Raw genomic sequence first — 12,579 nt, 5'->3', positions numbered from 1 at the left:
TGCCGATACCACATTGTTTTCATGACATTTTTGTATTGACAGCTCCCAAGTTTGTAAGGAGGCTTGCATTGAGAAACCAAGATCAAGACAAATTTCATCAAAATAAAAAAATACAATATTTTTTACGATTTACGAAAACATAGAGAATCGCTCACTGTTGACATGGATCGTAGAAAGGCAAATGTGCTAAAAAATTTCCACAATTGTTACTTTTCCATACAAAATCGTATGAAAAATGTTCGAAAAAAGTCAAACGGAAAAAGGAACAATTTATTTATCTGACAGATTATGTTCAGTTTCATACAATAACAACTCAAAGTTGGTTGGCAAAGTCATGAGAATTCATCTTCAATGTGTTCAAAAATTATATATTTGTGCAGAAGTCTTCAATCAATGTATATGGTAGTTTATTATGAGAAATTAAATAAATTGAATAATAACAAGATGTCACCAATGACAATGCGCTTCAACTATCAATTTGTCGTCATTTCAAACTACAAGTTTATTGGCTCATAGTCAGCACTTGGGTCGCCTTCTCTTGAGCTGTAATTTAATTTATATTTCTTATTTGCAAAGCAACTCAATGCAGCTGGACTTCAATGAACAATCTTTTGAAGTCTGAATGCAGCTCGGCACGCAGTTCACTTTCAGATTGCACCTTTGAATGGGTGCTGATAAATTGAATTTCTCTCTTTTTATTGACACTTGCCGCAGCACAAAAATAAAAACTCCCCCTCCCCACATATCTAACTGACTATACAGCTTTATTGAGCCAATTTATCTGGAAAATTCTTGCCTCGGCATGACTTTCACTTAATTCGATAAATCTATTCATTAGTCCTGCAGTGCGGCCTCAGCAGCAGCATCGTCCCCGAAAGCGTCGTCAATGAAGCTGTTATGACAGTGTGCGCCACCTGCCTACCCCCTCCCATAGCATGTGTGACCCTCCGAAATTGGCCAGGGACATCCCCGAGACTTTGGAAAATCCATTAGCCTGGACCGATAATTAAATTCCCAAAGTCGCTTCTTTCGCCGAGCTGCGGCCAACGTTCGTGGTGGCGACGACGGTGCAGTGGCAAATTATCGAATGCTGATGATGCACCGGGAGGTGATTTTTGGGAGAAATTTATATTTGAATGGTATTTTTTTTTTAATATTTGAAATATTGCTGCTTTGTTTAAAGATAAATCAAAATCGGAAAATTTGATTTAAACTTGTTTCGAAAATTAAAACAACTGAATCAAAAATTACAAAATTTTATGAGTGTATGCAACAGTGTGCATGTGTACAAGGGTGCAGGACGAAATATTATGTAATTAATTTTCATGATCACCTCCTGCTGGCAGCACTTGCCATCGTTGAGTCGAGCAAACTGCTCTGAGCCTCACTTCGGTCCCTAAGGACTGAAGGCAATATTGGACCAGATGACGCCGAAATTGAATAATTTTTTGGAACATATTTTTGCATGGAAGCTAGGCAGTTGGTGATGAATATCATGGTTAAAAAAGTTAAATTAAAGTCTTTAGAACGTAGGTAAATTCAAGATTCATATCATGTAGAATGAAACTGCTTTAAGTTGACTGCTAATGATGTCGTCTCCGACTTGATTATGAATTAGCCATTTAGCAAAACAAAGGCAATTGTTCAATTTTGCAAACCTTACAGTTATGATAAATTTGTCTGCCAAATGTCGTGACAATGAAAGTGCAAAACTTGACCAACTTTCACTCTTCGCTGGTTTAATTCGAGCTCACCTCGCGATATGCAAATTGCCGGTTGTGCAAAATATTTTTTCAGTTAAATTGATAATTATGAACCCGGCGCATTACCCTCCCCTCAATGATAGTGTTTAGGGGCAACAAAAATGTTGAAAATGCCCGCTAGAAGGTGGGTTGGCCACTTTTCCCCCACATGGCACAATTTCTCATTAGCATGCGCCCGTGGCCACCCCGAGATAATCGAATGCAAACCGACCCCCTTCCCCGACACGGGGGAGGGCGAGATTGAGCCATTGTCCCTGAACGTAATTTGCATGAAGAATAAAATTAAGATATACTCTAATCACGTCACAAATTTTGGCAGACATGGACCGCACACAAAAAAAGAGGGAAATCCCACCCCTAATGGGCGGAAATTTCATTTTTTCTCTCTCTTGTCTGGTCACATTTTCCGCCAAAAATTTTCACCCTCCACCGGGGTTGGGGGCCATTATCCGGGTCAACGGCTGACAATGTGGGTGAATTGGTGGAGTCGTTCAGGAAATCGGAACTCAAAGTTTTTTTTAATTCTTTGGTTTATTCTCATTCTTTCTATTTTCACCGAAGAGACCAGCAGAAGCAGCAGCGGAGAGAAACTTTTCCGGAGCCTGGGGCGTAATTAATTTTAATTTGACTTTTATTCTGCTGTCATGTTTGTGGCCACGAAGGCAGGGGAATCCGATCGGTTTCGGTGTCCGGTCTGCTGGATTGATACGGATCGTGTTTCGACGTTTAACCCTTGAGTGGATTAAACAATATTAGATTGAAAAAGATTTTGCAGAACAGTATTTTATTAAATTAAATTCCTAATAAAAAGAATCATGTGAAAATATGAAAATTCCTCTAAGGTCGTTGCAAATATTTAAAAAAGTTTAAGTCAATTCCCCTCCACCCCTTCAAAGTCAGTCCGAAAATTCAGGAGGCAAAAAATGTCTTCATAATTTTAATGTAAATAACTAAAAGTTTTACCAACTGAAAACAATTTGAAATGCATTTTCCAACCCTTGAAAACACATTTAGGCCATTTAGTCGCCCCCTTCGATATCAGTCCGAAAAGTCAAAGGGATAAAAAAAGATTTTTTTTAAATTGATGAAAAAAGAAGTCTAATAAACTGAAAATAATTTGAAATGCATTTTCCTGCGTTTAAAATCATACTTAGATCGATTGAGATCGATCACCAATATTTTTTTTGTGAATTTCCGTTGTACAGTACTGCGAAAAGGTTTCTTTTCGACAAAACAATATTACGCCAATACTGTGGAATTTTGAAAACTAAAGATCGCAAAACATCTGGGCAGGTGTGAAATGCACTTTAAAACACTTTTTTCATTCAAATGTCAAAACCATGGCTTGTAATTTCATTTTTTATAATTTTCAATTGTTTTCCAATACTTCGATATTTGTAAAACTATTGACTAAAAAACGTAGTCGTAGGTATGGATAAGGACTACACTGAAAAAAATGATACACGGTAAAAAAATTGGTGATTTTTTATTTAACTTTTTGTCACTAAAACTTGATTTGCAATAAAACACTATTTTTAATATTTTTTTATTTTTTGATATGTTTTAGGGGACAGAAATTTCAGAAATTTCAAGGTTGTGCAAAACATCTTTGACCGAGTTATGAATTTTCGAATCAACACTGATTTTTTCATTTTTCGATGTAATATCAAATTTGCAATCAAAAAGTGTTATAGTGAAATTTTTATAAAGTGCACCGTTTTCCAGTTATAGCCATTTTTACGTAAACTTTTTGAAAATAGTCGCTGTTTTCAATTTTTTTAAATTAGTGCGCATGTTTGCCCACTTCTGAAAAAATATTTTTGAAAGGCTGAGAGAATTCTTTATATTTTGCTTTATTGAACTTTGTTGATACGACCTTTAATTGCTGAGATATTGCCATGCACAGGTTAAAAAAGTAGAAAAATTGATGTTTTACAAGTCTAACCCAAACTACCTACCATTTTCTAACGTCGATATCTCAGCAACTAAAAGTCTGATTTTCAATTTTAAAATATGAAACATTCGTGAAATCCTTCCGAAAAAAATATTTTTAAAATTTTCAAATCAAGACTAACATTTCAAAAATGTCAAACATACAATATTACGCCTTTTTAAAATGTTAGTCTTGACTAAAAAAAAAATGAAAATATTTTTTGCGAAAAGACCGGAAAATTTCACGAATGTTTCATGTTTTAACATTGAAAATCGGACCATTAGTTGCTGAGATATCGACGTTAGAAAATGGTGGGTTGTTTGGGTTAGACTTGGAAAACATCAATTTTCCTATTTTTTAAACCTTTGCATGGCAATTTCTCAGCAACTAAAGGTCGTATCAACAAAGTTCAAAAAAGCAAAATATACACTGAAATTAAAAAAAGTACCAAATTCCTAAATTCTAGGAATTTTGCCACTTTTCCTTATTTAGTAATCGGGATTTTTGGATTACTTAATAAGGAAAGGAGGCAAAATTCCTAGAATTTAGAAATTTGGTACTTTTTTTTTATTTCAGTGTAGAGAATTTTCTCAGCCTTTCAAAAATATTTTTTTCAGAAGTGGGCAAACATGTGCACAAATTTAAAAAAATGGAAAACTGCGACTATTTTCAAAAAAGTTTACCTGAAAATGACTATAACTGAAAAACGGTGCCCTTTATAAAAATTTCACAAAAATACTTTTTGATTGCAAATTTGATTTTACATCGAAAAATGAAGTTGAAAAATTTTTGCGACCGATATTTCGTTTTTTTTGAAAAAATCAGTATTGATTTGAAAATTCATAACTCGGTCAAAGATTTTTTGCACAACCTGAAAAATTAAAAATAGTGTTTTTTGCAAATCAAGTTTTAGTGATAAAAAGTTAAATAAAAAAATCACCAATTTTTTTTTACCGTGTATCATTTTTTTCCAGTGTAGTCCGTATCCATACCTACAACTTTGCCGAAGACACCAAATCGATCAAAAATTCCTTCAAAAGATACAGATTTTTGAATTTTCATTTATCATTTTTGTATGGACAGCTGCCAAATTTGTATGGAAATGTATATGGACAAACTAATGATGGAAAATGGCTTCTTTTGGCATACCGAAGGCACCAAAAAAGTTTTAGCCGGATTAAAAATACAAAAAAAATCGAATGACTGAAATCTCAGAGAATTGCTCAGTTGATGTCAGTAAACGCTTCAATTTCGTCAAGGTATGATGGATTAGGGTTCTCAGAACACGTTCCAATTGACAGAACTGAAATTTAGTGAATTTTCTGACAATTAATACAGTTGAAAATTTCTTGATATAAAAGCTAAGGAATCATCTTGAGCACCCGAAACGTTGCATCGAAAAAAATACTGCCGATTTTTTTTTTTTGAAAAATTTTCTCAGTCACTTTTTGTTACCGTTTGATTTCCATAAAATTATATTTTTTAAAATTTTAAATTATCTGTTTTTTTCTAACTGAACCCTTTTCAAAAAAATCAAATCAGGTCTTAAGAATTTTTAGCACTTTTTTTTAATCAATGTTTTGGCCCTTTAAAATAGCTATTCTTGATTATAAAATTTCAAAGTTATTTTACTTGAAAAGTGTAGAAAATTTTACAAGTTTTTAATTTAGGACCTTTTTTTAACCTGACTTTTTTTCAAATATTTTTTAATATTCTGGAATTTTCTGAAATTATGGCAAACATCAAAAAACTAAATAATCTCTATGTTTTGGAAATCATTTTGTAACAAAATGCGATTTTGGAAATCAGAAGAATACATAAAATTATATTTTTTTCGGGTAGTCTTCATCCATACCTTAATGATGGGCGTCCAATTTCTCGCGGGTTCAAAATTCCTGGGAAACGGGATTTTTAAATGAATTTTCCGTGAAATTTGAATTTTATCTGATTCTGGCTCTGGTTAAAATTTTACAACAAAATTGTATAGCACAGCAAGTATTATAATAAAAAAATCAATTTGAATAAATTTTCAAAAAAATTAGGTGCTAAAAAAATAATCCTGGGAAATGGGAAAAACGGAAATTGGAAATTGGACGCACTACTAAAACACCAAATGCCGAAGACACCAAATCGATTGAAATCAATCCTTCTAAAGATACACATTTTTGAATTTTTGCTTGCCAATTTTGTATGAACAGCTGCCAAAATTTGTATTGAAAACAATATGAAAAAAAATTGATGATGCAAATGCCTAATTAGGGCTTACGGAGACAGCCAAACAGTTCCAGTCAGATTAAAAAATATAAAAAAATCGTATCCAGATTTTTAAGCGGAGACGATCGTAAAGAATGGTGCATGCCAGAAATGTCAAAATCGCGCAGTGGTATACACATTAGAAAAAAGTGTGGGTGTCATACCATGGCACACTTTTTTGGTAATGTTGGTATCACTGAGTGATTTTGACCTTTCGGGCTTGCACCATTCGTAACTCAATCTTCGCTTAAAAATCTGGATATAACTGCTCTTACGCGAAACGCCTGTTAATGAGATTGAAAAAGATTATATTTGTTTGTCTTTGAGCTTAGTTTTTTTGAAGTATTTGTCGCCAACTTTTCCGAAAATTGTAATTTGCAATAGAATTGATTTCCATTCTTGGTTCAAAAAGGAAATAATGCCCATGGAAATGACACACTATGGACATATAAAATTAACCTTTTTTTTCTTAAAGAAAAGATAAAATCGTTATGTTAAAGGCATGACCAGTATGACAAAGAATATTGTTAGATATGATCATACAAAAAGTCCTTTCAATAAGTATCTGTAATATTGAAATTTCACTTTTACTTTTCGGTATTTGCGCCCTGTTAAAATTTCTATCAAAGTAAGTAGGACACAGTATCTCAAAAATGGCAAATTGTCTAGGTCTAGCGTATGCTGTTTGTCTCTAGGGAATGTAGTTACCTATAATTTGTTTATCTGATTTTATAATTTTAAATTTAAAAACAAAATAAAAAAAAGTTTAAATGAATGTTCTTCTGACGGTTCTATATACAGAAATGCTATTTTTTTTAAAAGATAAAACAAAACATCAAGAAATCTTGCAACAATCGAGGGTTAAGACATCGCACTCACCAACTTTTTCCCTGAACGATACCATGAAGCTTTGGTTTGATGGGTGCCAGTAACTCAATCAACTTGTAAACATTTCCCACTTCCCCTTCTCTCCTCTCACAGTAAAACCCACAGTAAAGAGGGTTGGACACGGGCGAAACTTTTGAATAAATATCAAACTTTTGTCGAACGTTCGTGTTGTGTGCAATATTCCTGTTTTTTTTCTTTTGCGAAAATTCTTTACGCTTATGAAACATTTCCCAGCATCCTTCCGATTGGCAAGTATCAAGTTTTATGGGGCGGAAATTTTCCGCTTGCCTTCCAATTGAAAATTGTTTTTCATTTTTCGGCGAGGAAGGGGGAAAGCGCAAAAATGATTAAAGCGCATGAAAATGTTGAGCTGTTTGCCGATCATCGGTGCTAGCCGCAGCAGCGACGTGTCCAAGTTATGAGCTATAAATTATAACCTTTTTGCAGGTGAGCAGCATAAGTGGGGGAGGGAGTTTATGACAGGTGAAAATATATGAGGACAGCCTACAAGTGTGAACTCACGACCAACTCATTGCTGTGTTAAAAAAATTGCTTTTGAGGAGTGAGTTTAATTTCCCACAGCTGAGGCTGTTAATGTTTTTTTTTTCCACAATTTCCCACTGGAGATTGATGAGAGCGAGGGGGTGGACGCATTTTCCGGTCGCGATTCAAGTTTGAAATGATTGGCAGTGTCTAAGTGAAAATCGATACCGCAAGGCAGTTAGTAGGGGGCGTTTTGCACTTGAAATGATTACTAATTTGAAAAGTGTGTTTGAAAAAAAGTGTGTTCAATCGGTACAATCAATCACTCATGACTTGAAGCAATTAGAATGTGTCATAATTTTCATGTTTATGACATGTTCTTCTCGTCGATGGTTTTGAGTGATGAAAAATAACCTGTTTTTGATCAGCTTTTCACCGCAATCACAATTTTTTTTAGACGAATTTAATTTAAAACAGTTCCTGGTTAACTGCTAATATTTTTGACCCGCAGGCCATTTACTCGGCTTCTGTGAAGACTATCGTGGATTCTCCCCCCTCAGTGACAACCCCACTCCCTCCCACACTTTAAAATTGGATAACTGGATAATAATTCGATCAGCTGAGGTGAAAATCGATACTCGTCTAAACGGCAGCTTCGTTCCGTGTTGGAGTAGAAAATTTCATAACTTTAGCAAAACCTAGAACCAGGGGCAACGGGAGAGAGTGTCATCCCGGTTCTTCGTGAAGATAGCGGTCTAACGATGGCGGCCTCCGGGGTGAGCTGTCCAACAACAATCTGCTGGGGCAGGATTAAAGATTTTCCAGGAAAATCGGGAGGTCGTTTGAGGGGTGGTCATATTAATAGCTGGTATCATCGAACGTCTAGTTTCAACCATGCTCCGTGAACGCCGAGCTCGTGGGACCAGATCATAATGATTAAGTTGACAATAATTTCCACCACGTTGAACTTGGGCATGGTGACGACTCAAAATTTCTGAATTTATTCAGGGGTGGAGGGGTCTGTTTGCCTCCAAGTCCAGACAGCGTGTCAAAGTGAACCCCGCCAACTCTCGATACACAGCATCTTCATCGACCCCCAAATGATAGGGATTAAAAGGGCTAGCCTGCAGTCTGGCTGGACTGAAACCTACCTTGACTAATTGAATTACCACTTAAACCGCTGCTCGACATTAACGACGAGGGCTGCAGTTTGTCTTCCATCTCGCGGAGACGTGACGTCAGGCTCTGGGTGTGCAGAAACAGGAACAGCGTGCACGAGATCGCAATCAGGGCGACGAATTCTGCATATCTGAGGAGTAAGGGGAAAAGGAGAGAATGGTAAGAAGAGAGAGGTCAGCAAAAGGTGGATTAATCATGGCCCCCGGAGGAGGGGAAAAACTAATAACAATAATAATGATGCAGCCCAAAGGGGAGGAGAAAAGGTGTTGTTGTGGAAAATTCAATAAAATTCTGGTCCGTGAAGAGAAGTGCAGTATTGACGGGAAAGGGGAGAAATTAACTTTACTGGGTCGGTGAAGAATCAAAATGCAGTTGAGCAACTCTCTACGAAATCGGCCGATTTTGACCATTTTTATTTTTTGTATTTTTTGATTTGACTTAAACTTTGTGGGGGCCTTCCCTATGACCAAATATGCTATTTTGTGTCATTGGTTCACCCATACAAGTCTCCATACAATTTTGGCTGCTGTCCATACAAAAATGGTATGTAAATATTCAAACAGCTGGAACTATTGAGTGAATTTTTTGATCAATTTGGTGTCTTCGGCAAAGTTGTAGGTATTGTTGAGGACTTTTGAGAAAAAAATAGGTACCCGGGAAAAAATTTGCTCCAATTTCCCGTCCCGGGAAAAAATTTCCCGGGAATTCCCGGGATTTCCCGAAAAAAAAAATTTCCCGTTTCCCGGGAAACTTGTAAATTTCCCGGGAATTCCCGAAATTCAAGTGGAAGTATACATTTTCTTAAATTTGTCGAACTATTGAAAACTGTTTTGAAAATGCTCTGAAAAAAAATGAACAAACTCAACATGATATTGTTTAATTTAATATATTGTTTGATTTATATATAATTAATCAGATTATCAGAAATTATGATATCAGACTTATTTCTGATAACATTAATTTTTGAAGCAACTGGGAATAGATCTCGCTTAATGAGTATTAAATTATTACAATTGGGTAAGCTTAACAGATTGATGTTATTTTTACAAAACAACCTCCAAATTAAATTGAGATTTTTTTACGTTTGTGTTTACTATGATTAAATGAGATGAAAATCGAATTTGTGCAAAATGAATTAATTCAATTGGTTGAATACCTAGTACTAAAGAAATTACAATTCGAAGTAAAAGAATTATGGAGCCCTGGTGCAACTACATGTCTTAGAGGGTTAAATGTGAAAAAATAGAAGACTTTTTGTGGAAATATGTTAATTTATCGTATATTTTAAATCATATTGCATAATAATACAAAAAAAAAATCATTGAAAAATTACTTTCTACTGTTTGTTCTAAAAAAATGCAAAAATATCTTCCAGTTATTTGTCATGAAAAACACAATTTCCGCATGTTTTTTTCTCAATTCATTAAACTGGCCATAGAGGGCAAGTTTAAAATTTCTCATCAAAAAATACCAAAATACATTTTCTTGTAGTTGAATGATTTTTTTACATTCAGTCAAGCTGTTGATTGGTCTTCACACTTTTTTAAACCATTGATGTTGATGTCCTTTACAATTCTGTTGCATAATATTAATTAAACCAAGATCATAACTTTTTCTTAATAAATTTAAAATTTCCCGGGACTTCCCGGGATTTCCCGGGAAACTGGCTGAAAATTTCTTGTTTCCCGGGAAATTTGTAACCCCGGGAAATTGGACGCTTAAGTATAAAACTTGTAACCTAGAAACTTTTTTTCCGTTTATTTGCTTTACTTTACTTTAACTTAATTTATTTTTCTTGAGAAAAACAAGACGCTTGGAGAGTATTTAAATAATCCTATTTATCAATGTTTTAAAAATAATTAACCAATAATAGTTAACTAACTTTTGAAACATTTAAAATATGTGGAGTCGGAGTCGGAGTCGGAGCCAACCATTTGTTCAAAGCCGGAGCCGGAGTCGGAGTCGGAGTCAGCTAATCTGAGAAAGCCGGAGTCGGATTTGGAGTCGGAGTTGGAGTCAGGTCGGAGTCGGAGTCGGAGTCGTTTGAAATATGACCCGACTCCGCAGCCCTGCAATCAAATCAAACTTTCGGTGGCTATATCTTGAAAACGGAGCCCTTTATCAAAAAATCTGTAAAGTACTTTTCGATTGCAAATTCAATTTTGCATTAAAAATAGTGTCAAACTTGTTTTTGCATGAAACTTCGACTTTTTTTTTGCAAAAATCACATTTTTTTTTCAAAAATTCATAACTCGGCGGCAGATTTTTTGACCTCGAAAGTTGCGGATTTTTGTCCCCTAAAACATATCAAAAAATCTCGAAAATCAAAAACTACATATTTTGGGAAATTGAGTTTTAGTAAAAAAAAAGTTGATAAAAAAATCTGCAAATTTGTTTTCCGTGTACCTATTTTTTCTCAAAAGTCCTCAACAATACCTACAACTTTGCCGAAGACACCAAATTGATCAGAAAATTCATTCACATACCATTTTTGTATGGACAAAATTGTATGAAGACTTGTATGGATGAACCAATCACACAAAATAGTTTATTTGGTCATAGGGAAGGCCCCCACAAAGTTTAAGTTAAATCAAAAAATACAAATAAAATCCATTTCCGGTTTTGGTAGATAATTGCTCAGTTAGTAGCAATTTAACTGATTAAGATTAATTTTGATGAAACAACTCAGTCGCAGATTTTTCATCATAGAAGATAAGATTTTTTTACATAGTGAACTCTATTGTGTCCGTTGATTAGCATTTGAAAAATTGAAATAACTATTTATTTTCGTTATTTTTATTTTATTTTTTTTTGTGTGTGTGTGTGTGGTCCAATCCAATACCCGCTGGCCGGCAGCGAAATTATGGGAAAGCATAGTTTGTATCAGACTTGGTTATGCTGATACAGCTTATCTCAGTCCCGGGTATTAGGTGGTGTCAGCCCTCGCGCTGCTTCCAGTGACCCATTTCAGAATGACAGAGCTCCTTGCGGTCCAATTCCGAGGTCACTGGGCATTGTCTGGCCCCGCCTAAAGATAGAGCAAGAACCAGACGGGTTCTCGACCTATCTTTAAACTTCCGATCCCATCAGGCAAAACTGGGACCAGCGTGTATTTAGTAAGTAGCAAGCAAGAATATATCAGTTATCAAAAAGTCCGATATGGACTGATCTCACCAAATTTTCGAAGCAGCTGCTGCTTTCCTTATATGGTGATGATGTCCAGGTCTAGTTAAATTTTTATTTTATTTTTTTTACCTTTTTTATATTTTTCTATTTCATTTTATTATTTTTGTTTTAGTACTTATTTTCTTCAGTGAATCGATATAACTCGATCCTTATGTTTTATATATCAAAATTGTTGAAATTGTTTGCTCTACAACTTTGTAGAACAATGTTATACTCTTAAAAATAACCCTAAAAAGTTAGAAAGAACACGAAATTTTAAAATAAAAAAGTTTTCTAAATAAAAAAATGACCCTTCTGTAGATTCGAAAAGTACATTAAATTTCCCTTAAAATGACATATTTTATTTTTTTTACAGTTAAGTAACGAAAAATGGCAGAATTAAAAAAAGAGTTTTTTTCTGGATTGAAAATATGTTTTTTTTTCGGAATTTTGAATACGCCATCAAATCGAGCGTCCAATTTTACATAAAAGTCCCTTTGACACCAAATTTCTATCTCATCACCGTTTCAGGCTGCAAATTATTGAAAAACACCTCTTTTATCGCATGTTCAAAAGAGGGAGGGGTCGTACCGCCCCTTCGTCGCAAGATATCGAAAAACGGACCTCGTATTCGTAATCAGGGACAAAAGTTACCCCTTAGGACAAAGTTTCACGCAAAACGAAGAGGTGGTCCAAATCCGGGCTTCCTCGGGGCTAACCCTTGACACTAGGCTAAATTCCAAATTTGAGCTCAATCTGACCACGGGAACCCCTCCCTCTAATCACTTGAAGTTTGGGATCAGTCCGAATGAGCTCAAATTTGGAATTTAGCCTAGTGATGATCCAATCTTTGAAATTAGGGGGTAGCCCCGAGGAAGCCCGAATTTGGACCACCCTAATGCACATCACCTTCGT

The 12,579-nt window shown here is 35.1% G+C and overlaps 1 protein-coding gene across 1 annotated transcript in view; it reads right to left on the bottom strand.

Annotated features, from left to right (window-relative positions):
• Positions 1-12,579, bottom strand: part of LOC6031031 (heparan sulfate 2-O-sulfotransferase pipe) — a 283,006-nt gene that overhangs the window by 111,445 nt on the left and 158,982 nt on the right. Inside the window, exon 3 of the mRNA XM_038264684.1 lies at positions 8,472-8,629. Within this exon, the coding sequence (XP_038120612.1) occupies positions 8,472-8,629 (158 nt within the window). The remainder of the gene's footprint in view (positions 1-8,471; positions 8,630-12,579) is intronic.

The sequence above is a fragment of the Culex quinquefasciatus genome, chromosome 3 (assembly GCF_015732765.1).
Source record: "Culex quinquefasciatus strain JHB chromosome 3, VPISU_Cqui_1.0_pri_paternal, whole genome shotgun sequence".
In the NCBI taxonomy this organism is placed as follows: Eukaryota; Metazoa; Arthropoda; class Insecta; order Diptera; family Culicidae; genus Culex; species Culex quinquefasciatus.
Note: the sequence above shows the minus strand (reverse complement) of the source record. Positions and strands in the feature narration are given on the sequence as shown.